Source organism: Hippocampus zosterae, chromosome 18 (genome assembly GCF_025434085.1).
Source record: "Hippocampus zosterae strain Florida chromosome 18, ASM2543408v3, whole genome shotgun sequence".
In the NCBI taxonomy this organism is placed as follows: domain Eukaryota; kingdom Metazoa; phylum Chordata; class Actinopteri; order Syngnathiformes; family Syngnathidae; genus Hippocampus; species Hippocampus zosterae.
This window is the reverse complement of record NC_067468.1, coordinates 12,519,854-12,546,028: the sequence shown is the minus strand read 5'-3', so window position 1 is coordinate 12,546,028 and position 26,175 is coordinate 12,519,854. Positions and strand designations below refer to the sequence as shown.

At 44.4% G+C, this 26,175-nt stretch overlaps 2 protein-coding genes across 4 annotated transcripts in view; both read left to right on the top strand.

The window, feature by feature from the left end:
* sh2d3ca (SH2 domain containing 3Ca) overlaps positions 1–14,358 on the top strand; it is a 29,649-nt gene extending 15,291 nt beyond the window's left edge. For 2 of the 3 annotated variants that reach the window (XM_052051533.1, XM_052051532.1), the window contains exons 2-13: positions 4,874–5,002; positions 7,162–7,311; positions 7,390–7,667; positions 7,946–8,023; positions 8,725–8,852; positions 8,937–9,309; positions 10,166–10,295; positions 10,381–10,496; positions 11,151–11,322; positions 11,390–11,501; positions 11,946–12,152; positions 12,925–14,358. In XM_052051533.1, the coding sequence (XP_051907493.1) occupies positions 4,874–5,002; positions 7,162–7,311; positions 7,390–7,667; positions 7,946–8,023; positions 8,725–8,852; positions 8,937–9,309; positions 10,166–10,295; positions 10,381–10,496; positions 11,151–11,322; positions 11,390–11,501; positions 11,946–12,152; positions 12,925–13,100 (2,049 nt within the window). In that variant the 3' untranslated portion in view covers positions 13,101–14,358. The remainder of the gene's footprint in view (positions 1–4,873; positions 5,003–7,161; positions 7,312–7,389; positions 7,668–7,945; positions 8,024–8,724; positions 8,853–8,936; positions 9,310–10,165; positions 10,296–10,380; positions 10,497–11,150; positions 11,323–11,389; positions 11,502–11,945; positions 12,153–12,924) is intronic. The other variant, XM_052051534.1, reaches the window with a different exon arrangement.
* A 1,877-nt stretch (positions 14,359–16,235) lies between these two features.
* Positions 16,236–24,759, top strand: urm1 (ubiquitin related modifier 1). The gene is made up of 5 exons (XM_052051764.1): positions 16,236–16,319; positions 16,639–16,709; positions 21,455–21,536; positions 23,306–23,354; positions 23,920–24,759. Exons 1-5 carry the CDS (start codon positions 16,285–16,287, stop codon positions 23,986–23,988), a joined length of 306 nt encoding a protein of 101 aa, XP_051907724.1. The 5' UTR covers positions 16,236–16,284; the 3' UTR covers positions 23,989–24,759.
* The last annotated feature ends 1,416 nt before the right edge of the window (positions 24,760–26,175 follow it).

The following is a 26,175-nucleotide window of genomic DNA, read 5'->3' as shown; positions in this document are numbered from 1 at the left end:
TCGCACCAGCTGTCAGTCAGTCCCGGAGGTCTTTGCACACGTTAAAACTGACTGACAGCTCAAAAACAATGCTGCAGGTTGTGTGGATTTGGATAGAAATGTGAAGTACATATCAGCATCTACCTGCTAAGCTGCCCCAAGACACACACACATGTGTATGTGTGTGTGTGTTAACACGAGTATAGTCGAAGGTCACAGTTATTATTAGACTCATGGTTTTGCTCTTTGTAGCTCGACTGCTGTCATTTTACCCGGTTATGTGCCACATTGTGCGCCTCCTGCTCTTTTGTTTCCTCGGGCCAAGCTCATCCATCAGGAATGTTTTGTTTTTCAGACTGCATGTTTCATTGAGTGAATCAACTGTGAGGCATTTTCTGTAAGGCCAATCTTACAACAGCTTGCCATATCTGCACCTTTGTCTGGAACAGGACCAAAACTGTATTAGCTGCATCAAATCATAAAGTTTATGAGAAATGTGGTCTACAAGTTATGAGAATAATTTCTTATTCATGAGACGTGGTACTATTTTTTTGGCCTCATTTTCGATAATGGCTGTGCTCATCAGAGCCAGCTGATGAACTGCAGCCTATCGCGGCTGACTTTTGAATTGGTCGCCAGCCAATTGCAGGGCACGTTTAGACAAACAACCAATCACGCTATTTTTCGAGCGCAGAGCCCAGTGTAGCTGTGCGTAAGGGTTGAGTTGTCTTTCTTTGGCATCCTGGTGGATAGGCGCAGATAGAAAAGGGCGTTTGCGCAGTTGTGGAAGAGAACACAGCTGACTTGTTTGCCATCCAATGGTTTAAAAACGTCTGAGTGGATTTTCATTGCCACCTTAAGATGCTTGTCACCCAAATCGTATGTTTTTCAGTCAAAAAGGCTCAGGTTGCACCCGTAAAAACACATCCTAACAATGCCCCAAAGACAAAATGAGACGTTTGCGTTCATTCTGAGGTCAAAGTGTCCTGCCATCATTTTAGTACTCATGTGACTTGAAAACTATTATACCCGTGAGAACCAGGCACACCGTATCAGTCGAAGTCAGGATGGAGGGCACAAAAGGATTATCGGAGTCCACAGAGCAGTGATACTGGACACGTACAGGCGTGCAAATCCTCAGCCAGCCCCCCCCCCCCCCCCCCCGCCCTTTAATGTGAGACAGGAGCGTTGCATGGCCTTAATGCCGTAATCCTGGTCTGCATTGCTCTCCCCCCAAAATTTTGTTTTTAAATGGGAGGGCAAAAGTGGGAAGAGTAACTGATCCCAGGACAGCTTCTCACAACTCTGCATTTTTGGTGGGATTCCCCCCCCTCCACTCCCAAAGCCTTCCCCCATTCTCCACCCCCACAGCCCATCCAACCGCTTCAGGCGTTGCCACGACAACAGGGTCAGCGGCAAGCCCTGTGGGCTGCAAAACAGAAAAGGTGCCCTCCAGTCTTTTTGCTCTCACCCCCCCCCCACCCCACCCTTTATTCTTCTCCACTTTGTTCATTTGTGTGCATGCTGAGAAATGCATGAGACTGTACAGAACTCAAAGAGATTCTGCTCCAACTGTATTTTCTGTTCTTCTTGGTGCCATTTTTTTTTCTTTCATTGGGCGTTTTATCTTTTTGTAGAAATACATGCACTGGTGTTAAGGATATTTTTTTTTAAACATTTACTGGTAACTGCAATCCGGTCCAGTTCTATTAAAAAAAATGTGAGCAGATTACAAGTACATTTATTCATTCATCTTCCATACCGCTTGATCCTCACTAGGGTGGCGGGGGGTGCTGGAGCCCATCCCAGCCATCTCCGGGCAGTAGGCGGGGGACACCCTGAATCGGTTGCCAGCCAATCGCAGGGCACACATAGACGAACAACCATCCACGCTCACACTCACACCTAGGGACAATTTAGAGTGTTCAATCAGCCTGTCACGCATATTTTTGGAATGTGGGAGGTAACCGGAGCACCCGGAGAAAACCCACGCAGACCCGGGGAGAACATGCAAACTTCACACAGGGAGGCCGGAGCTGGAATCGAACCCGGTACCTCTGCACTGTGAAGCCGACGTGCTAACCACTGGACTACCGGGCCACAAGTACATTTATTTGTTTCAAATCTTTTTTTGCCTCTGCATACAAATTCCTTTTAAAGCATCATTTCATTTGATTGATACTATTTTGCATATTTATTATTCCATTCGGCCGCAAAAGCCTGTCCAAGCTGACGTCTACATTCGCGCTTTACAGTATGCAATGGGTGTGCGTTTGATTGATACAGTGGAGGTGTAAATGAAGTGGCACCTCTCGCCGTGCCTTCAGCTGTGATTGCATTGCAATCTTTTCCACACTCACCTCCCCGCCTTTGCAGTATAGCGAGTGCGTACTTTATACGCCTGCCTCAGTGATAACAGTGCTTATCTTCGATGACCTGCTCTGAGTGCCTGTCTGGGGCCTTCAACTAAATATTGAGCCCCATCCATCCGTCCATCAATAGTCACTCATACACCTACACACACTTTGTGATTGGACCCTCTGGCGAAGCAAAGTCTTGCATCAGCTGTTAATTTGCTTTAACTCTCACAGCTGCTAATAGGCTAGCCGTCCTCTCCGCCAGTTAGCCTCTCTAAGTCCATTTAATGAGGTTCCATTGTTCCGTCTGTCTGAGTTTGGATGCTGTCTGCACTTTCTGTTGCACGCTGCTTAGTTTTGTCTCAAGGTTCACGTAGTGCGCAAAAATATACCGTTGGTGGGCTTGTTTGCAGTCGGATGTTTCCCCCAATGGAATTGAGCAGAGCGTTTCTACTACTAACTGGAAAAATGGATATGGAATGAAGGTTTCTTGTCAGAGTCGCCGCGCTCTGTTTGAGTGTCACTGTTTGATTGGCTGGAACGGATTAATGGCATTCGCATTCGTTTCAATGGTAAGGAATGATTTATGATGTCCCAGATGTCCCAACCGCTAGTAACTAATAACCAACAAAAATCATTCTCGGAGAGAATGAGAAAGTGAGGACACTCTTGGCTCACAATAGCCGTCATCGGATTCTCCTTGCGTATCACTGTTGCACAGTACGTTGCCGTGGAAACCAGCAATTATTTTGTTGATGTGGGAATACGGCGCAAATTATTCACTGTAACAAAACCGGCGATGCACCATTGATTTTTTTTGTTTTTTCCTCGTCACAATCTAACTAACGAGTCGGCAGTCATAAAAATGAAATGTAGCTTGGCAATTTGAAGTAAAAAAAGAAAAAAGAAAAATAGGAAATGAATTTCACCTTGAAAAAAGGCGCCACACGCAGTCAGGCTCGTTTAGCCTCACTTTGCATTGCAGTTGAATTGGAACAATGATCTCTACTGGAAAGCATGGTGGACAAGTGGTTAGCACTTCTGCCTCACAGTTCTCACTTTCTGTAGTCGAGTCTCAGCTGATGTTTTCCCTGTCCTTCCGCCCACATTCTAAAAAATTGACTCAAAACTGTCCATAGCTGTGAATGTGAGTCTGGATGTGTGTTTGTCTATACGCTGCCAATAACTGACAGGCGACCAGTCCAGGGTCTCTTGCTCAAAGTGAGCTGGGATAGGCAAGGGTGATAAAAAATGATATGAAAAAATTATCCAGCAGCCTATCGGGCTTGAATATATCTGCCCAGTGCCCAGAACTATATTTTTGTTGACGCAAAATGCAATATCATCTATATTGCATCGCTTGATATGCTATCATGTGTTATATCGGATATGAAAACGGAGGTCTCTTGCGTCTTTAGACCTGCCATTTTCTCCCTTTTGTTTTTTCTTTTTTTTCATTGTCAATTTGTCGCTGTCCCTGACAAATCCGCGAAGCCTATCTCAAGTCAAACTTGACTCAATTTTCAATTACCCTCATATAGACTCTTACACACACAACTGGTCTATTGTTGAAAGTCCGTTGGAGGCCTCAGCTGGGTTTCCACGGAGACGAGCGGAAGAAATAAGCGCCCACTTGACCCTGTCGCTCTGTTCCTGGCCTCCGTGCGCACCTCAAATCTAATCTGGGAAATGCGAGCCGCTGAGGCGATATTCCTCCATCAGCCCTCGAGGGGGAGCGGAGAAGAAGGCTGAGAAGGTGGCGAAGACACAAGGAAGTTCATCATTTCATTTTGCACTGACCTGGGGAAGAGAGCATCGATCACGGGGGCCTCTTCTCGTCGCACGCGATATTCTCAATGTTTGATGTCGTGCAAGTATTGGAATTCACTGCACACAGTTTCATTCCCAAACTCAAGTAAACAAGCGGAAAAAATTCTCAAAATCAGCTCGACTGAATTCGTTAGCGTGATTTCTTTCGCGGCGAGATCGTCTTTGAAGGTAAACAAGCATGAAAATGTTTGCCGGAATTTATTTTCATGTCTTACAACCGCAGATTTCCCGAGAGTGTCGCTTATTTGTGCAAGCGAGCGGCAAGCGGAAAGCTTTGAAATCTGAAACATGATCCTCTTGTCGTTGTCTGACACTTGTGTGTGTGTGTGTGTGTGTGTGTGTGTGTGTATTGAGTCACTGAAAAGCAACTGAAGGACTCCGCAGTACTTCAGAACAATCAAAAGCTTACTTAGTATGATTTCTTCCCCTTGGTAATCAGGTCAGGGTCAATCGGATTGCTTTGTGCGCATTTGTTGTCATCCAAGTTAAAATGATCATAAATGCTTATATTATGATTATTTATCAATTTTATTTTTATGTATTTTTGTGACCATGCACATCTGAAGTATTCTCTAAGGTCGACAAATGGCCTCCTCGCTCAGAACCACTGCAATCCGTGGGCTATTTACCCGTCACATCGATGCCACTTCACTCATGTGCCGCCCCCCCCCCCCACCCCGGCCCTCCCTCCCGTCTGTGTCCTTCAGTTCTCCAAGGAGAAGTACCTGCTGGAGTCTCCTCCCGAGAAGCTGCGGAAGGAGCTGGAGGAGGAGCTGAAGCTGAGTCCGGCTGACATCAGGAGCCATGGCTGGTATCATGGACACATACCCCGAGAGGTATGCGGAGCAAACACCCGAACTTGAAACATTGCTTATTTTGCATGACATGGCGAGAAGAAAACCATAATCCATTTTGTGCACGGAGAGTTGCGCTCAATAAATAAATCCGTGCTGTTGAAAACCACCTCGGCGGCGGTAATTAAACAAGATTAAAATGCGGGTTGAGGGCCGTGCTTTTTAAGCGCTCGCTTGAGCGGCTTTTGAGCAGCGCAAACACAGGATGGCACCGATTAACGACTCCCATCGTCGCTCTCTCTGCTCTGCGGGATTGACTTAAGTGTTCGCAAAGAGAGTTGCGAAGCCAAGCGGGTAGCTATGCGCATCGCTCGCGTATTCAATTTGGCATTTCGTAGCTGGCCAGGGGCGTGCGGAGGGCGGGTCCACCAGGGCGATGGCCTCACGGGCACCCACCACACCACGGAAATATTTTAGGGCGTGTCCGCTGCCGATTTTGGATGAATGTGTATTTTGAAGGGGCATCCGTTCGTGGCTCCTACGCAGGCGCACGCTCTCTGGGTTTTTATTCGTTTTGCATGTTATGCATTATTCATGGGTTGTCCCAATGTAAACTTAGTGGGAAGTCGAAGCACTCTGTCTACTACATAAAATACACTTGCACACCAACGCACACCCGCATTCACTGCTCTAGAGAGGCTTTCTGCTATGCCACTTCCATTACATGAATGCATTATTCTTTTTTTTTTATTATTCATTGTCAAACTATTTGACATGTTTTAAATAAACAACGGAGCAAATGTTTGCCTCATTAACAAATCGACTGGCTAATCCGTGTCTGTTTTTCAAAATCAAATTGTGGAGCTTGATCATAAATTGCCCACTGCTGATTTTAATGAGCTGAAAATGTTTTTTGAGTGTGGGGAGGAAGCTGGCGTTCCTGGAGAAAACCCACATCAGCACGGTGAGAGTAGACAAACTCCACTCCAGAAGGGTCTGAGTCGTGATTCGAAGGCGGGACTTCAGCGGTATCGGGCAGTCATGCTTACCATTAGACCGCTGTGTGGTCCATTTAGCCGTCAAACATGAAATATTCTCTATACATCTACCTTAATAGGGTATATGTATATTTAAAGCAGTGGTGGAGCACTGTGGAGCACCGGTAAGAAAAAAATAATAATAATAAATAAATAGAAGGAATGCTCTGTGTTTTTACCGCCCTCTGCTGGCGATGTTCTGTCAGTGCATTCATCAGTTAACTTCATATTACCACTGCATGATATGATTCTGCTTTTTTATATGATTATTTTCTTTATTTCTCCTCTTAAATTGTTTTTTTTAATGTGGAGACTGTTGTTTTTGTTTTCTCTTGGGTCTTAGGCTGCTTTACCCACCATGACAGAAAGATAAATTTTATAGATTGCTTGTTTTCAGTGACATTCAAAACCATTTTTGGACTTTCCTTTTTTTTTTTTTTTAATACACAATAATGCTGAACACAATAGATTTCTACTGAAAAAAAAACAAAAGCTTTTCTCAGTCGGCAGTCTCTGTTGGCACCTTATTTTTCTCCGGCAGCATGAACAGCACAGCAGATGCATTTTGGCAGCTCATTGTCATTGTTGTGCAACTCCAAAATGCCCTCAAGCATTGTTGTAATTAATCCCGATGGGCCGGATTCCTGTTATTCAACTGTTCAAAAAAAAAAGATTTAAAAGCATGACGTTTTGACAAGTAATGTAGGAACGTGTACCTCTTGGTCTTTAAGCTTTGCGGTCTATTTTCTACTCATATTTTCATTCAGTTTATTTATGGAGAGATGATTCAGATTAATGACTGCTGTCCAGAGAAAGGAATGAAGTTCCTTTTTGCATTCAATATGTATTGCAGGTGACATCAGGGTTAAAAATGCAATGATGTCATGACAGTGGTTCAAGCAATTTGTCCACCAAGCTTGCGCTGATGTCATCCCTGCTCTTATGACCGACCGGCATTATTGTCCTCTTAGGGCTTGTCCTTTTTTTTTTTTTTCTTCATAAAAATCAGATTTTTGGTATTGGTCGTTTTCACTATCAATTGATCATATTCACATCCAATACATCACGACAACAACAAAATAATACTCTAGCATTCACTTGTATCATATAATAAGATCGAAATATTTCTTTTAGCATCCGTGTGACTTCTGTACATGTGCGTAGGTGTCGGAGACTCTTGTGCAGCATCACGGAGACTTCCTAGTGCGTGACTCCCTGATCAACGTGAGTGACTACGTGCTGACCTGTCGGTGGGATAATGAAGCGCTGCATTTCAAGATCAGCAAAGTCCTGGTCAAATCCAGTGACACCAAGGTAAGCGCATCCGTCAACTTGTCATGATCGCAACTACAAGACATGGATTCCACATCATGTTTCCGTTGTATTGTCCAGGTGCAGTACGTGCTGGAGTCGGAAAGCTTCGACTCGGTCCCGGAGCTGGTGCGCTTCTACGCAAGTCAACGCAAAGCCATCTCGCAGTCCGGCGGTGTCCATATCTACTGTCCGGTGAGCCGGACCCTCCCGCTGCGCTACCTGGAGGCCACCTTCGCCCTATCCGGCGGCAAGCACGGTTGCGCCTACTCGCCGTCCAATCAGAGGGGAGCGTACATCAAGAGGCGGAGCGTTACCATGATGGATGGGCTCACCACAGAGAAGATGATGCCTCATAGGTGAGTTCCCTGGAGCGCTCTTCAAAATACAGGTGCACCTCAATCAATTCGACTATCGTGGAAAGCGTCATTTATTTCAGTAGTTCAATTTAAAAAAAATGGAAAGTTATTGTATTGTAAAGATCTCCTTGGTAAACCGATCCCCTGTACTTGTATTCTGACCCCAACCGTTCCTGTGCCTGAAGTCTCAACTCCCGTTCCACGTCTCCTTATTTTAACCATTGTTACATTCTCATACGTGATGTCCATTTATTGCTTCTTGTTACACGCGCAAACAGCGACTCAGACAGCCCAAGTCCAGTTGAGACACCAGCGGCACCGCCGGAACCTCTGCCGCAACCTGTGCCCAAATGCAGGTGGTTGGTGTGTGTATTACGTGTGGTGTGTGAGACACAAGTGTGTAGAGCTAGTACACTTGCCACATCCCTGCGGCCGCACCCCCCTCCCCCCACCTCATCGGCACCCCCTCCCCAGAAGTGTGTAAAATTCAGATGGACCGTTTTATTGCTACCTTTTTAAAGCGCCGCAAATGGCAGTCACCGGTGATGACAAGCGCCACCTTCTGCACCTTCACCTGCTGCATATTTCTGAATTTTGACATTTGGAATGATGAATTATATCATTATAATATTCATTCATTCATTCATCTTCCGAGCCGCTTGATCCTCACTAGGGTCGCGGGGGGTGCTGGAAACCGGAGCACCCGGAGAAAACCCACGCAGGCCCGGGGAGAACATGCAAACTCCACACAGGGAGGCCGGAGCTGGAATCGAACCCGGTACCTCTGCACTGTGAAGCAGACGTACTAACCACTGGAGTACCGGGCCGCCTTATTATAATATTGCGTATGCGTATTTGAACGCATCAAACAATCGTTCCGGAACAATTTCAAATTGAAAACGATAAACTTTGTCAAAAGAAAGCACCCATAACCACGTCACTTCTTGTCACGTGACACAACCCCCCCTCCCACCCTCCCCTGCCCCCCGCGGCCATGTCAACAACATGTAAAATACATCCATGAGGGATTTTTAACAATCGACTATTGTGTTTGCAGCCCTTCCACCATCCACCACCACAAAGACGCGATGAGGAACTGTGCGATGAGCATGGACCAGATTCAAGAGTACCGCTGCCCCTTGTCGCCCGTGGGGGAGACGCCCATGTCCCCCGCGTACTGTGCGAGTAAGCCCACTACCGACGCAGCCGTCATTTCTCTCGACCGAAAAATGTTGCCATTTCAGCTCAAGGCTCATCTCTCATCTCCAGTCACCAGACAGAGAGCCCACTCAGGTGGGCGAGTCCTGGCGGTGGTGCCCCCTTCCCCCATCGCGCGGCGTTCCAGCGACCCTCAGCTCAGCCCGTCTTCCAGCAACAACCCCCCGGAACATCCCGCCAACATCTCTCACTCGGCTCATTCCTCGCCGGCTCATCGTCCCGCTTTCCAGTCGCACTCCTCCGAAACGGCGGGCAGCTACTGCGACCTCAGACCTTGCCCATCCGGACCCCCCAAACCTCCTACTAAGACCTACGTGGAGCGTTTGCGGGTGGAGGAGGAGAGGAACGAGGGTGTGAGGGAGGAAGGAGACGGGATGTGTAGCGCTCCTCGGGTGGAGACCGCTTCCTTGTTCCGGCCATCCAGGTCTGAGACAAATTTATTTGAATTCATTCATTCATTCATCTTCCGTGCCGCTTGATCCTCACTAGGGTCGCGGGGGGTGCTGGAGCCCATCCCAGCCGTCTCCGGGCAGTAGGCGGGGGACACCCTGAATCGGTTGCCAGCCAATCGCAGGGCATACATAGACGAACAACCATCCACGCTCACACTCACACCTAGGGACAATTCAGAGTGTTCAATCAGCCTGCCATACATATTTTTGGAATGTGGGAGGAAACCGGAGCACCCGGAGAAAACCCACGCAGGCCCGGGGAGAACATGCAAACTCCACACAGGGAGGCCGGAGCTGGAATCGAACCCGGTACCTCTGCACTGTGAAGCCGACGCGCTAACCACTGGACTACCGGGCCGCCCCATTTATTTATTAAACATTTATTTATTTTTTAAATAAAAAACGCCATTATTTGAATTCTTTAAAGAAAAAAAATAATCACACTCGTTCTGAACAAAAACTGAAATATGCAAATGCCGTCATGCTGCTTTATTGGTGATTTCATTTTTTTTTCTAAATAACCAAATAATACTGTACACAGCAAAAAGGTGTTCAATTTTCATGCAAATGCACATGCTATACATACATACCTTTATGTTTCATGATTAATCTAAGTTAATTAAAAGTTAAGTTAATTAACTTTGAAATGTAAGTTAATTAAAGTTTGAAATATTTTTTTTTCAACGTGATAGGAAAAAAAACAAATCCATCGCGTCTCTGGGCGGGTCACCGTCGGAATCATTCGTCCACAGTGCGCTGACCGTCGCGGTGCAGTACCGGTTTATCGTCGTTCACTTGTTTGTAATTGAGCAAATGTTTCCCGCGCAGGTTTGAGTCTTGCATCATGCCGGCTGACAACAAACCTCTGGAGATGTCCGTGCTGAAGAGAGTGAAAGAGCTGCTGGCTGAAGTGGATGCAAGGACGGCGGCAAAGCACATCACCTTAGTCGACTGCACGGTACGTCAACGCACGTTGTAGAAAATTTCAAGCAAAACATAGAATGCTTATCTTATTATTATTTTTTTTTATCTCTCTTGGGCAGATTGCAAGAATACTAGGTGTCAAGTCAGAGATGCAAAGGATGATGGGAGTGTCCTCGGGCTTGGAGTTACTCACGCTACCTCACGGACACCAGCTGAGACTTGACCTGCTGGAGAGGTGCGCTGTCTTCTTCTTCAGGGCACCCGCCCTTGATTTGAGAGTCAAGCATTCACAAAAGTCTAAAAAAAAATTTTAAAAAATAAATAAATGTTTAATAAATAAATGTAAATAAAGGGGCTCTCTCTTAGAGATAAGGTGAGAAGCTCGGTCATCCGGGAGGGGCTCAGAGTCGAGCCGCTTCTCATCCATATCGAGAGGAGCCAGATGAGGTGGCTTGGGCATCTTATTCGGATGCCTCCTGAGCGCCTCCCCGGTGAGGTGTTCCGGTCATGCCCCACCGGGAGGAGACCCCGAGGAAGACCCAGGACACGCTGGAGAGACTATGTCACCCAGCTTGTCTGGGAACGACTCGGGATCCCCCGGGGAGAGCTGGACGAAGTAGCTAGGGAGAGGGAAGTCTGGGCTTCTCTGCTAAAGCTGTTGCCCCCGCGACCACATAAGCGGTAGAGGATGGATGGATGAAATAAATGTTTAAAAAGAGGGCGGGGTGTACCAGTTGCTGTACTTACCTCACATCGTGCAAAATCGCCAAGTTTGCTGCTGAGCACATTTGTTGCCAACCAAAAAAAGGGGCACCAAAATAAAATTAAAGTGTGTCGTCTTAGTCACGCTGTGGTCCTTTTTTCTCCCTCCCTATGATGGAAATTTCAGGTTCTACACCATGTCCATCATGACGGCCGTGGACCTGCTGGGCTGCACGGGAAGCACGGAGGAGCGGGCGGCCCTGCTCCATAAGACCATCCAGTTGGCGGCCGAGCTGAAGAGCAACCTGGGTAACATGTTTGGCTTTGCCGCAGTGATGAGGGCGTTGGAACTGCCGCAGGTGAGATAAACACACTTGGCCATGTTCTTGTGCTTTTTGCTCTGACGCTTGTGGGATTACGCTTTAGATTTCCCGTTTGGAGCAAACGTGGGTGACGTTACGGCAGAGACATACAGAAGGCGCCATCCTGTATGAGAAGAAGCTCAAACCTTTCCTGAAGAATTTGAATGACGGCAAAGGTATTCCTGGTTGCATGTCATCTTGAAAATATTCATACCAGTGGGACCACTATATAAATAATAATTCAATAAAAAATGTATTGCACAAACAGTTCTTCAAAAATAACTGCAAATGGACTTAAAAGTGAAAGTCAACTGAACTCTACTGAAAAATGACGATAATGGAACATGCATAGGTGGAACATTTCATTCGTTGATTCTTCACCTACCACTAGAGGGCGCCACACACACCGCAAATTGAGAATCACTGAACGGGAGAATGTGTTTTGCATTTATTAGACATGAAAACAGAAATTCCAGACGTATCACAGCAAATATGCCCAAATGAATGAACTTTAACAACTTTTTTTTAAAAACCACGGTGCCACCTTCTGGATCTAGTGGGAGCATTGGCGATATTATTTATTTTTCTTCAATGCATTTTTTTCTCTCCTTTGCTTCCAGAGTCCAGCGCGGTATCCAACACCACCTTTCCTCACATCCTCCCCGTCCTGTCATTGCTGGAGCGAGGCCTGGCGCTCGGGGAGGTGCTGGAGCCATGGGAGAGCGCAGAAGTGGGCGTGGACGTGGTCATGCACCACCTAGAGGCAGCCCGCACCGTCGCGCATCACGGGGCGATCTACAGGAGAAACGTCGAGAGCAAATTGCAGGGTATGGACACATGCAGACAGCTGCACTGAACTGCGTTTGGGCTCGTTCTCGGCCGGTTGCAGCGTGTATTTATTGCCACGACGAGAAATTGATCGCTCACTGTATTGATCACCGAGCCATTAAACCTGTTAACCCTGGTTAATCAGGGTGACTAAGTAGATTGAGAATAAATAGTGTAGCTCTTGCATTTCGTCTCATTACATTGTACTTGTAGCATTCATTTTCAAACATTTTACATTTTGTGTTTATCAGACAGTAATCCCGTGATTTTATTTGCACTATCATGTCACATTTCCAGAAACAATCAATATTATGAAAAAAAGTGCAATTTAACAGTATGCACCGTGCCACAGAGGTCATTGGGAGCCATTCAGAATTAATGTTCATATACAATACAATACAATACATGCTGATTTATATAGCGCGTTCACAACAGCTGCAGCTGTAACAAAGCGCTTAACAAAAGAGTTAACATAAAGTAAATTAATTAAAAAATTCTATGTGACATTAACTCATTCACTCCCAAAGACGTTTTTAAACGTCTTTTCAGACTTGGTCCAGAATTGACTGGTACTGAATGAGTCAAAAGCTCAGTGTTTAACCCTCCTTTTAGGCTGCAGGTCAAACTAACCCATTGTAATTTTGGGGGGGAAGTCTTAAGTGGATCAGGATTTTGGAGTCAATCATATAGTAACACGCTGTCATCTCTAACTTGGACGTGCAACGTGATTCCATCTTAACTCCTCTTCCTCTCCTTCGCCCTCCGGCGCAGGGTTCCAGGTACAGGTCGACATCCTTGAGATTTTCCAGACAGAGTTCCAGATGCGTCTGCTGTGGGGCTGCCGCGGTTCCGAAGGCAGCCAGCTGGAGCGCTACGAGAAGTTCGACAAGGTCCTCACCGCCCTCTCGCACAAGCTGGAGCCTCCGGTGCGCCACAGCGAGCTATAGCGGTGATTTTTTTTTTCAAACAAAGACAACCTTGCATTCTGCACTTACCACTCCAAAGTGGTCTTGTCTTGCATGGCATAAAAGGGGGAACACTGAGGAATACCGGCGGACCTCCGCGAGTGGCGAGGCAGCTAAACGTACGGCGGGATGTCACTTTCAACACACTACACTGCAAACTGTAGCACTGCGGACGTCCTCACTTCTCCCGAAAATGTCCACAAGAGGAGACAAGTGAGTATGGTGGTCAATCCTGAGGGTCAATCTGCAGAGTTTGGCTTTGCTCCGCACACACCGATGCTTCCCTGCTATTTCACACCGTCATAGAAATGAGTGGTGATCTTTGAATTAGATCATAATGAACATGTCTTTCTTTGTGCGCGTGCGTTTGTGTGTAAGTCATGTGAACATTCCTTTATTTATGTTTTTTTTTTTTTTTTTTTTTGGAGGAGCTCGATCCATTCAGGGCATTCGCCTACTTTTATTTCGGGAATCGGGAAGGATCCGTAAAAGCTCAATCCCATCAAATATGTATCGGCTACTCGTTAATACATGCATCTCAAATGAAGGAGTAAAAAGTGAAGGCTTTGAGAGTCGTTCAAAACAGTAATAAAGGACATATAAGATGTTACTTGTGGTATCAAATGGTTGACTGCTTATGTTCAATGTCATCTTTCAAGCTCGTGAGTCTGAGAGGGTTGCAACTGACTCTCAGAGCTATGCAATCACTTCAGCCAAAGGACGAAACTCATTTTTAAAAATATTTTTGAAGTGTTTTGCCCCCTCCCTCGCCCCTCCCCATCGCCTTGCTGTCTACCTCCAAATCCAAGCATTCTATAATATACTCAAATGTACATGTCAGGTATCGAGCAAGGTGAATTAATTCTCAGTCTACTCTGATCTTTACATGAGTGTTTGTCTTTTGTGGTCTGAAACACTTGAGTGGTGGGTGGGGGGGGGCGGGGGGGTCACAGCTGAAAGGCCATGCAAAAAAAAAAAAAATCCCATTCTGACCCAGCAGGGGGCAACCTTAATTCAAACAAGCCCCAAAGTGTGTGTACAGCGTATCGCGTGTGTTGTCATCCGCTCAAGCTGATGATGGAAGAAAGATTTTATGTGTGTTTTTATTGATTCTTGCTTTGGATACTGAACGGTGAACGGGGAAAGGACAGGTTTTTGTTGTTTGCTTTGTTTTTTTTTCTACATAATTGTAAATAACGATTCACTCTTTTTCAAATAAAACGATTGCTTGTGTCACAGACATGCCTTGAATTTGGAGTCAATTGAGAATCAAGGATGCCTTTCAACATCGACGGTATTCGTTTTCCATAGAGTTTGGGGTCACGTGGTAGGATGCCAGGGTACCTGGAGAAAACCCATGCAAACAAAAAAAGAAAACGTCTCTCCAACGTGCCGGGCTCATTGGAGAGACACGCTTAGGACTAACCATTATTTATTGTCGAACAACTGCATTTGTAGAACCACCTTTTATTGTTTCTATGCGGGACCATCATAATATTGCGCCAGAAAAGTTGGGGACTGCTGTATTAAGCAACCGTGTAACTCCCCAATTTCATAGCTTTCAACGGTTCCTCATCAAGGGAGATTTAAAGGCAAAGTTTGCTCGATCCATTTAAATCTGACACTCACCCTTTGAAAAAAAAAGTGAGACTCATCATCTTACAGACATCTAATCAGACAAACTGATGGCATCTGCGATGTAGCACCGAAAAAGAAACCGCAGAAGCCAGCACAATGGAATGAAACGGCCCGCCGCCGCGCCATCTGCCACAATAGGAAAATCATCATCGGCTGCGCTCTTTGTCTCCGCCGCCCATACAGTTCCATAGGCGGAACATGTTATGGATGTCATCACTAAGAGGATTCTCTCTGCTTGATATCTTGGAACGTGTTCATTTCAGCTCTTTATGTTCCTTATTGAAACAGACATGAGATCTTACGGACCCGCCTGCCAGCCATCCAGCAAGGCAGTCAGACCGCCAACCGGCCAACCGCCATCCCCTAATCTCATAACCCCATTCCCCACCCCCCACTGTTGTTTTTGGGAACATGCTCCAAAGTTAATTGACGAAAGTTAGTCATTTGTGTCCACTGTTCCTAAACTTCACGGCAGCTTAGCAAACATGAGGTGGCACCCATGGCAGTTGTGGCTGGCCGCAGGGGGTCATCCTTCCTGGATAATTCAACCCGTAACCGTGAAGTTGATATGAATATAACACAAAATTCACTAGCATAGATACTTATCATGTCTTCATTAATAGCAAAACCACCACGCCATCATCGGGCTCCTCTCAATTTCCCGCACATGTCCGCCCCCTTGGCCCCCCCTGGCCCCTGCCAGGCCCCTGGTCGATCTGTCTATGTGGCCCTGCTCTGACTCCTCATTAACACATGAATACAGGGGAGGAAAGAGCCTGCGAAGGCTTGGACGCCAACAGAAGGCAAGACGATTTGCAATTCAAACCTCTGACCGACCCCATAGCGCACGCACGCCCACACCCACTTTGTACCCCAGTATCCTATATAGTGGGATCAGAACTGTCACCAGTATGACTGAGCATCTGTATAAAGAGGGAGAGTCAGGGAGAGACAGATGTAGATTCACACAGCCATTTCATACTTTGCTACTGAAAAGGTTTTGACACCGTTTGGCAACTACTTTTCGATCCAACATGACAGATAACAAAGGTCAAATTAGGATATATTTTGCATATTACAGTATTTGAAATTTGGAAATATACCACAAAAAAATGATTCTTAATTTCATTCCATAATCAATATAAACAAACCATCATAAATACTCTTGACTAACAATTATAGTAGAAAAGGTTAGGAGTTAATATGAAAATTGTGAGATTGTGTTTACAAATTTACAATGAATAAACTAACAAACAAATAGATAGCCAGACAGACATTTTACACATCTTTTTCTTTTCAATTTTTTTTTAATCTTTATTGAACAAGTCAGAATACAATTCTCAGCAAACAGAAAACAAAACGAACGTGCTACCAATACATACATATTACAAACGTTTAAACATAAAAGAAGGAAAAAAAATAGAATGAAGCCAGGGATTTTTAGACAAAAATTATTGTGTAAGCGGAAACTGTTTATGACGTCACTTCCTACGACCCCCCAACACCACTTCCTGCATGTGCCGACAAGATGGCTGCACCCATGGCTATTCATTTGGAGTTTGGGTAGGTGATTTAAAACCCCTCGCGACTGCTCGCTGGGTTGTCAAACTTTTCCAGCATTCATTCAGTGGGACGGTACGACAACACGCGACTACTCGAGTGTTTTTTCGTTCAGTCTTTAATGAGTCGTGTAGTTTAAGAAGACGTAAACCAGTGGAGCAGCTAGCTTTAAGTTAGCCGTGTTTGTAGCTTTGTGCTGCGCCTGTCAGCGCTGTGATAGAAATAGGAGGTATGTTTGGTAGAATTTTTTAGGTGCGTGTAAATATACTCTGTTGGGATTTCGAACGTGTTGTCATAAAAAGATTTTCTTTTCTGTTTTCAGTGGAGGAGCAGAGCTTCTTTTTGATGGTGTGAAGGATCATCATGTCACTCTTCCAAGCAATGCAGAACCTTGTGAGTATCTCATGACACATTGGACAGATTTGTTGCCTTTGTGAGATAAGTCAGGATTGTTATTGCGATTGCATTAAAGACATTTTTAAATGTGTTATTTGGTAAAATTGTATGTGCTCTGACCAAAGTTGGCAAGGAAGGAAGGCTTACAGCTAGCCCTCTGCATCTCTCCAAGTAAAGGTTAATCAATACACATCTCGGTACATGGGGTGCAATACGATTCAAGAACGGTACATTTTCAGCAATGGGTGGATTGGATATGATTTGATTCAGTGCTTACTTGCTTACATGCCCTCTATGTTTTTATGTCACTGTGTTACTCATCGAAACCATATCTCAAGTAGAAAGCATCACGGGTATTTTCCCATGTCTATCTTCCCCTTACGTTGCTCTCAGGTTCTTCCTCCTATTGTCCGACATGAGTGGTGCCCGAGTGTGAACGGAGGCAGTAAAAGAAGGCAGTAAAGGAGGCTCAAAGGGCTTCTGGGCCTTTACAAGAGTGCAATTAGGGTTCATCCTCCGAGTCCTCTTATTTTATTATATTTTTCATTTGTCGCTGCTCAGATCGTGAGGAAAACAAAAGAGAAGAAGAAAAAAATCATTTGCCAGCAGGAATTCATTCACACTAAAGTCAGGACCTTGCTCATTAGCAAGCAGGGTTAAAAAGTAGTTTCCTCAGAGGTTGAAATGAATGAGGGAGAAATAAGTGTCGTATTGGTTTTGGACCAAACAAAAGACGAGCGGCCGTGACGCCCGAGTTACCGCGGTGACGACGACACAAAAGTTGACCAGAGAAGGGAATGTTAAAGGAGATATGACCTGACTGCACCACAGCACACCATCCATGTGTACTTATGCTTTCGTGTGGAATATCCGACTCGCATCTATAAATGTTAACATGCTTGTGGCAGTTCAGTTCAAAAACACCCCCGCAAAACACCTTCTCAAGAAATTTGAATATTGCATAAGAAACAATTAAAAAGACCTTTGATAGAAATTGCAAAGGCATTATTGTCATGTGTTGAACGAATCCTTGTATGAATTTCACTTTCTAACCCGACTGCTGAAATAAATTCGCTTTAAAATAAACACATTTTTCATGAACACCTCTGTGACACCGCCAATCAAAACAGTTCTTTATCTTTGTAAAGACAGATTTGATGCAGCGCTTGTGTTATCTTGTTGCGCAGGTGCTCGTTCTCGCCTCCCGTTTCCACCACGTATGAATCGTTTACGCTCAATAGCCATACGGTTCCAGCCTAATTTTAATAATTATCTGTGTGTGTTTGTGAGGGTGGATGTGTTGGGGTTTGAGGGGGCAGGGGATTGTTAGGGCCTATATAATTGCTTCTGAATCCTTCTTATTTCTCCGTGACCCCAGCCGGTGATTGATGACCCTCGACTGAAAGATCCCGCCCCCACTCTCTTCTCTCGATTCTCACACACACACACACACCCTAGCGAAAACCCCCAATGGTCTGGGGGTCTCGCCGTTTCTCCACCAAGATGGATCACGCCCCCCCCACCCCGTAGTCACACGACCGTCAAAATCACTCAAAGAACCCCCCCACCCCCCTAAAAAAAGGGCAGCAAATGGGCACCCACAAAGAAAAAAACCCCTGAATTGGTGGTTTTGAATCACTGTCAAAATGGCGCCTTTTCCCTCCGCTCAGTCGGTCACATTCCCTTCCCGGCAGCCACGCAGCGGCGAACTCCCAAGGTGCAACGCGAGGTCGTGACGCACGTTCCACCCTTTTCTCGCCATCGCTCCTGTTCCATTTTGTGTCATCGGCGATGATGACGACGTCCTTGTTCTTCCCCCTTGTGCTCACCTTTACTCGTAGCCGCACAACATACGTTCACTCTACATCCAGGTCCATTTTCTTGTTCAATCTGAACTAGCAGCCTTTAGCGTGACGCCATTAAAACCCCCCCTCCCGCACCCCCCTGTGGACTGTTTCTATTTTCGGCCACAGTTTGAATGATGGCCGCGTCTTCCTGTTTGCGGGAGGAGGAGAGCAGATTTTATTGGGGAGAAGATGGGGGTGGGGGTGGGGGGGTAAATGAAAAGCAAAAGGGGGAATGGGGGCAAGGGGTAATGATGGAGAAAAGCACATACAGTCGATAGCGGAGAAAGCGACGAAAAAAGGAGAAAAGGTGGTCAGCACCGCAAAAGGAGTTATGACTTTTCTGCTGATTACTTCTGTTTTTAGCCCTGAGGGTGTATGTCTGCGTGTCGCATTAGGGACACCTTCAATCCAGTCGGCTGTATCGAAAATTCCACCTTTAAATAAACAAAACAAACCAAAAAAAAAGAAGACTGATGTTCAATTTTTTTGTTTGTTTTTGTTCCAGAGACTGGAATGCTATCAAACACGTTTGGTAGCATTGTAGCGCATCATACGGTGCTCGGGGCTTTTCGATATAGTTGCAAAGATATTGTCAATTGAGTGGTTCGCTGATTGTGTCGGTCAAAACGTGGAATCGGGCCTGTAGAAAATGTCCTTGCAGTGGAGGTGGACATACAGTCTGTTCGGTTGATCTACAGTAAGTGTGTGTGCGTGTGTTTGTGCGTGAGTCAGACATTTTACACATGTAGAATAAACCTATTTGAGTTATGTTCATTTTGACTGCAGCGCTATACGGCAGAAGTATCACAACGTGAGTGTTTTCGCACGTTAAAATAAGGTCGTGAGCACACACACACACGCACGCACGCAATTTGAACTTGACAGGTAGCCCCGCAAATCACATTCGCTCCATTTTGGCCTCACCGCTGCCGACATTTAATTTTGTTTGTTTTTGGTCCTGTTTTTACACTGGTGCAAATTTTAATGGTATCACCCCTCACCCCCCCCCCCCCTTTCAAAAGGAACATTTTATTGATGGTTAACTGTCACGACAAAGGGAGGAATAAATTGCAACATTTTGTGGGTTTTAAAGAAGGATTTCCCCGTCACTGTTAATCATTTGGAATCGTTTTATGGAGCTGTGATTTTTACCTTTCATTGCTGCTGCATCACAGCTTCATCCGACATCGCTTCACCTCATGTATCCCCACTTTTCCGCTCCCTCTCTCCTGTCTTTTATTTCGTCCTCTCTGCTGTGTTTTTCCTGTGAGCAACCGGAATGGTGAGCCAACCTATGGCCCATGGGCCACATTCAGCCTGCGAGAACATTCAATCCGGCCCCTCATGCAATTCTAAACAAATTATATGCTGATAATAAACCTATTTTTTTATCAATTTATTTTTTGTAACATTAATATGGTCCCACAAAAGACATAATGCCCATATACAGGAAAAAATGTCATTTAGGTGTTGATGTGTGTGATGTGACTTTACAGATCATGCACTTGCACTCGATTGTGGTTATTTTGAAAAAGAAAACACATACGCACATTTAACATCGGGCTAATATATTCATTGTGTGATCGTGTTTAGCGGGGAGTGGGTGGGTGGGTGCGGGGGGTGTTGTATTTATCCTAAAAGTGCTCATTGTCGCCCGGTCTGAGCGCGGCTTAGCCCTTTTGTCGACGGGGTCAGAGTCGCCGCAGACGAGGTCACCCTCATTTAGTGCCAGGCACGGCAACGGTCAAGCTCGGACGCTTTTGACTTTGCAGCGAGGGAAACAATCAAGCTTACATAAGCAACCGTACGCAGATATGATGTGTACGTGGCTGCAGATTCCTGCGTACAACTGCTTTCATCATTGTATTGAGAAGCGCTGGTGTTTATTTGTTCTCGCCTGCTTAGACAGGATATAAGACAATTTAAGTGGCAATGTTCTCATTTACAGTTGCCATTCACATCTTGCATAGAGCAGGGATGAGCAACTAAAATGGTAGGGAGGGGGTGGCACAATTTTTCATCAGTGCAATTGGGGGGTGGTCACCTAGAACCAGGTGTATGGCAAAAAAAATGCAATTTTAATTTTATTAGTCCTTTTTAAAATAATTTGGGACATTTGTTAAATAAATGTTTTCCATCCGTGGCATACTGTATATTACTATTTCCTGATACCTATATCGTTTTTTTTTTTGTGACATAGACCACGACTGCCTATTGTTGCTGCTGTTCATGTTGAGCATACAGTAGAATTTTGATTTATTCATGAATAGTCATCCATTAACTACTGATATTTAGTATTGCTGAATGTTTTTTACGTGTGTATTTATGTATCGTTGTTTAGCTACCGCGAAATTTACTATTGCCTGTGTTTATTTCATTCTCAACCACGAACTAGTCCTTTTTTTTTCTTTTTTCATTTGCTACGTACAATGCTGCTGACTCTCCTTTCTGCTGCTCGCATTCGGTCGTATTGCTTCATCAAGTACACTGGCCACATACACGGCTGCTCTTCTTCGTCTTGGTCTCACCGATGCTGTAAATATGGACATTGATATTATTGGTGGTGTAATTCTTTATTATTTCTACATGCTGCCGCTGTCCACTTAGTTGCTCTCAAACAGAAATCTCCCCATTGTGGGACCACTAAAGCCTCATCTATTCTATTCTCATCCGAGCAAGGTGATCAATGTCGCCCTTGGCCATTGACATTAGCCCCCCACACCCCCCGCCCCGAGCTCCTCAACGCCAACACATGAACTCATACATATACATGCAGCCACGTCCCGCCTGGTGCCTCTGTCCTGTCGCGTCGCATCGACCAGGGGGCTTGGAAAGCACGCACCTTGACCTCTCACCCCTGACCTCCGTTGTCTGCCTTTTTTTTTTTTTTTGCAGGGGACATGAAGCAGCTGCTTATGTGGATCCGACACAACCTGCTCAAGGAGCGGCCCGAGCTTTTTGTCCAGGGCGACTCTGTGTGAGTGTCCTCCTCCCTTATTGTTGCTATACTGTTCCTTGGAAGCTGGTAAGAAAAACAAATTGTATTCTTCGAGATTGCTGGCTGACTTTTACGGCCTGCCTTTGCGGAGCGCTATTTATAGCATCACCTGACCACGGAATAGAGCCGCCCACCTATAAACCTGCTTCATTAGACCTACGCGTGTGTATTGTCTCCGTTCGTCGGGGCATTTTTACGACTGCTACGACAATCTTGAGATCCTTTTTAAATTCTTTGTTGTTCTTCTGTATTTTAATAGCCAATTGACACACACGCACACTCACAAATGGAGCACGCGTGTCATGTGTCCATCATGACCGCTCACCTCCCCCTCCTTTCCTACGCTTGTTTAAAAGGCTCATCAGGAGGTGCATGGCGCTCCTGGCTCTCCATTAATTTCGACTGACATTTTGATTTTCTTCATAATCTCCGTATTTACCCGCCTCCATTAAATTTCATCGAAGAAGTAGGATGGGGAAAAATCGAGAGTGACAGGGAACTCGGAACCAGAAAATCCACACTATCGAAAAAAAAAATGTATGTAATATTCGCGTTTTAATTTTTATATATGCATGTATATAGGTATATATACATACACCATATTATTCTGCAGGACTAAATTCATTGTAATATAAATAAAACCTGCACATGTAAAAACTGTACGCACGCCTCATGCCTTTGTAGATTATTAATGTTGGCATTGTGTCTTCATCAGTTTTGTTGGTACTTAATACATTGATGACTAAAAAAAACTTTGCAATGATGACCGCTAAAAGGAAGTTTGCATGATTTTCAACGGGAAAACAAATTTGGAAATGAGAACAACCGGAAGTCGACGAGCGTCACTGAACAGATCGTGTTCAACTTTGGAGGTTCCGCTGCGCTCATTTTTCGTTTCCTGCTTCAGTTCAGTAGCCTGTGCTGCTTGTGTTACACGCCACAAAAAGCAGACCACACACATGCAAAGGAAAAGGAGACCCATGGGGGGGTGCGGGTGTAGGGGAGTTCCCCTAAGTTGAGGTGGGGGATGGAGGGAAGTTGTCTTTCTCTTAGATATTTTGCTAATATTGTCACATTTTATGTATGCATTTTTCATCCACGCTCCCCTAAAAGGCAGAAAAACGGCATTAAAATAATCAGTAAATATGCACAAAATAAAGTGACATCCAACCCTTCATCCAGCCATGATATTTTTTAAAAAAAACAATCATGATTTTTTTTTCAACATTCTCTATTCTTTTTTTTTGAACTCTCAAATTTTTCATTCTTCAGACTGGAGAACATTGTTTCACATTTTTCTGCATGCACGTGCCTCAGTAAAATGTTATGAAAAATCCTCATATAGCCTCAAAATAATTATGAAACATTACTCAAACAAAGAGTAATGAATCCAATTTTAAAATATTTTGGTTTTTTTTTTTTTTTGTGGAGTCTTTAACATGCACCACCCCAATGTGTTTAAGAAAATAAATTGGTGGGGAAGAAATCCGCAATAGTGTTAAAACCCATATTCAATATATGTAAAATAATGTGAACAACTATCAGAATTTAAAATGAAAAGATTTTTTTATGCATGTGCAGCATTTTTTTTAAATGTCCATCCTGTGTTTCTTTTTCGCCTGTGCATTTTTACAGTACAGTACTGTGTGGCTTTTGCACACATATTATGATCCACCCCCACTTTACCTGTCTGTTTTATTACTCCCTCTCCCCCCCCACCACCACGGACGGCCATCATCCTTTTATAGGAGACCTGGGATCTTGGTGCTGATCAATGACGCTGACTGGGAGCTAATGGTGAGCACCGCCATATTTGAACCCTTTCCTCACGTCTGGTTGTTCTCCAGGGCCGAGACAACAAATGTCCGGCCCGCGGGCCCTATGTGGCCCCGCCAGAGCACTTGTCGTGGCCCTCAGTGTGAGGCAAAAACCAAATACAAATTCAAAGGAACTTTTATTTGGGGGGGGGGGGGAATCTCAAAACATTTAATCAACAAATCTTCATAATACATATTTAATATGCCTGTTATTGGAGGGGGGCTGGGGTAAATATCCTCCGTTTTGTGCAATGCATGGCTCCTCACAGTATGCGTGCGTGTCACAATTAGAAGATGAGCACAAAGGCTAATCTGTACATTGGCGAAGGCTTTCATTGTGATCCCTGTAGGTCGACCGCATTTGATGCCTGACCTTGTACACACACACACACACACACACACACCCATGCACACACACACACACACACGTCCATGCGCATACACACACTCCTCTGATCAGCTTCAGTGTGCACAAATCCCATTCATGGAGAGTATGTTTGTATTGACACAAGGATGTTTCCTGTGTTGTGTTGTGGGGCCTCCAGGGCGAGTTGGACTACCGCCTGCAAGAGCGAGACAACGTTGTGTTTATTTCCACTCTGCATGGAGGATAAAACACACACCCCCACACACACACACAATTAGACCGTGCATCCCTCATTCACATCCCAACAAAGCTGAACGCCATTGGATGACACGTCAGACGGCCAAGGTGATGGATGGTCCGTAGGAGCCAGGGGGCTTCTCATAGACGGCCACCGAGCAATTCGAGAAGAATTTTCTCCAATTGGAAGACTTTTTTTTCCCCCGATTTGTTTTTAAATATAAATGAACTGGGCAGGAGTCATGGCAACGCCGTTAATCATCAGAATATCACACAACAGTGTCCCCCCGCCCACTATTATTCATATTTCCTTCTTTTTACAATATGTGTTTATATTTCTTAACTGTAAAGTTGAAATTATTTGTTGTTGTTTTAAAATAAAGCGTTACCAACAGGGAGAATGTTGTTTTAATAAGTCTGCCATTCAACTATTAACTCCATCCCCATGTCAAAACTTCCAATCGTAATCTTGCAGTCATTTTTCTGATGTTGTCTTTATTTAAAATATATATATATATATATATTTTTTTTTTCATACACTGATGCTCACTATGTAGCGACGGGAATGTTGCTTCTACTATTATCACAAGGGTGCATTCATCAATCAATGAACGCACACCCACCTCCATACAAAACCGTCCACACCAGAGATTGAAATCATTTGAGGTTTTTCCCCAAAGCATTTTAAAAATATTGCCACAGACACATTAAAATGTTACGTTTTTTTTTAAATGTAATTTTATCATTTGCATCATGCCAAAGCTCATTTTACAAAACAAAACATCTGCAACATCTGTGGAAGGAATGCTGAGTCAGTGATGCCGTTTCTCATATGGGCCATTACCCACTCAACGAACACAAAACCAGCTCCATACAACACATCCTCATAACAATGTTCAGTTTGCTTCCGTTTTTTTATTTTATTGAAATCAAATTTGAACCTTAACATACAACATGTTTCTTCTCATCCCGAGCATGTCATTCCCCACACACGTGTATGTACAGTATCCACACAATGTGATTCCATCAACAGTATTTAGCTCTTTGTTTTATTGATTTTTCGCATTCTCTTAATTCCAAGTTCTTAACCTACCTTATTTACTGTAACCTGAATAACCACACTGTTTCGTATTATATATATATATATATATATATATATATATATATATATTATATATTATAATCCACGCTGCCCTTCTTCTGTCATCATTTTAAACTGCATACAATTTCTTTTAGTTACCTTATTAAAATGATCTCCCTCCCTCTCTTTAAAAAAAAACTTCACCTTAATGAGTGGTCTATTAATACGGTTTTATGACGGTATAATAAGTGGTGCCTATTAATTTGATTAAGTAAAATATATATATATATATAATGTGATCATATACTTGTCTGTATTAATACATTTAAAGGCTCACAAACAATGCAATTTGTGTTTACTAGCAAGGCCTTGCCCTTGCCAAATATGTTAATTTGAAAAAACGATTATTAATACATGAATTTGACTGAAAACTGTTTTTTAAAAATCTTATCCACACATTTTTCTCTTATAATTTTACATGCTGATGTTTATTTACATGTATTTTATGATCACCTGAGGGACATTTTAAGCCTGCCAAAGGCCTGCTACTGAGCCACCCAAGACACGTGTGTGTGTGTGTGTGTGTGCGTGTGTGTGTGGGTGTGTGTTCCAGGATCACTGCGGGAGGTCGAGGTGTCGCCTCGGGCTTGCCCTCTCCTACGAGCGCCCCTAGCGACCTAAAAGCCCCCCCCCCCCCCCCCCCCCATCTCGCCTGTAAAGTCCCTTTTTGCATCGGGTAAGCGTCCGTGAATAAAGTGGAAAGGGAATGCTAATGAGTATGCGAGGGGCCCCACTGGAGACTAAAAAGAGAGACTTTTAAAACGAGGCCTTCACAAAAATGATTTGTTTGATTTTCTAAGAGGTTAGGGGGTTCATTTCCTCTTTCACTGTAGCCGCCTCGATTCTTTTAACAGTTTGGCATTGTTAAATTCGTCGTTTGTTTATTGGATAGCATTCGCGCATGATTGGCAGGCATCACAAGTTACAAATGTCGATGGGTCAGAAAATGCATATCATAATAAAGTACATGACAGGCGATTAACACTCAACTTCTTTTTTAATGTATTTTTTCTCGTTAGTTTTAATTAAGGTGGAAAAAAATCCGATGTACCTGTT

Coding starts and splice junctions, on each gene's coding strand:
- urm1 (XM_052051764.1), top strand. CDS start 16,285: ATGGCTGCACCCATGGCTATTCATTTGGAGTTTGG. Junction 16,320..16,638: donor GCTATTCATTTGGAGTTTGG/GTAGGTGATTTA, acceptor TTCTGTTTTCAG/TGGAGGAGCAGAGCTTCTTT. Junction 16,710..21,454: donor TCCAAGCAATGCAGAACCTT/GTGAGTATCTCA, acceptor TTTTTTTTGCAG/GGGACATGAAGCAGCTGCTT.